Source organism: Geospiza fortis, unplaced genomic scaffold, assembly GCF_000277835.1.
Source record: "Geospiza fortis unplaced genomic scaffold, GeoFor_1.0 scaffold43, whole genome shotgun sequence".
Lineage (NCBI taxonomy): Eukaryota > Metazoa > Chordata > Aves > Passeriformes > Thraupidae > Geospiza > Geospiza fortis.
In genome coordinates, this window is record NW_005054431.1 from 790,773 (window position 1) to 791,264 (window position 492).

General features: G+C 45.3%; 1 protein-coding gene across 1 annotated transcript in view; it reads right to left on the reverse strand.

The window, feature by feature from the left end:
• Positions 1-6: 6 nt before the first annotated feature.
• XRCC4 (X-ray repair cross complementing 4) overlaps positions 7-492 on the reverse strand; it is a 128,795-nt gene continuing 128,309 nt past the window's right edge. Inside the window, exon 7 of the mRNA XM_031061913.1 lies at positions 7-252. Coding sequence (XP_030917773.1) covers positions 156-252 — 97 coding nt within the window. The 3' untranslated portion in view covers positions 7-155. The remainder of the gene's footprint in view (positions 253-492) is intronic.

Consider the following 492-nt stretch of genomic DNA (forward strand, 5'->3'; position numbering starts at 1 on the left):
TTCAGCAGGCCAAGGGTCTGCAAGAAGCGCGGCGCAGGGGGGCTCAGAGCCTCAGAGCAAAGATTTTGGCTTTGCTCTGTAAAAAACAAAACATGTTAGTTGATAACTCCTCCCTGCTGGGAGCAGCCGTGTCCCTGTGCCCAGCCCAAGGGTGCCTACATGTCCTCGAAGAGCTCCTCTGGCTCACAGGAGTTTTCCAGGGTTTCCAGATCCCAGTCCGGGCAGCGCTGCCCTGAGGAGCCTGGACCAGCCCTGGAACAAACAGAGGGATGTGAGACAAGGTTGGAAACAAACATAAGTAATTACAACGAATTTTGGGTTTGTTCCTAAGGGGAAAGGGGTTTCTGTGAGACCTAATCTCTCGCTGGGGTGGCAGTAGCAAAGCAAGCAGAAGAAATTCAGTTTGTAAATGGTATAAATTTATAAATTTATAATTTATATATTTATATAAAATTGTATACAAAAATAGTTTAGACATTTATATTTATGCAA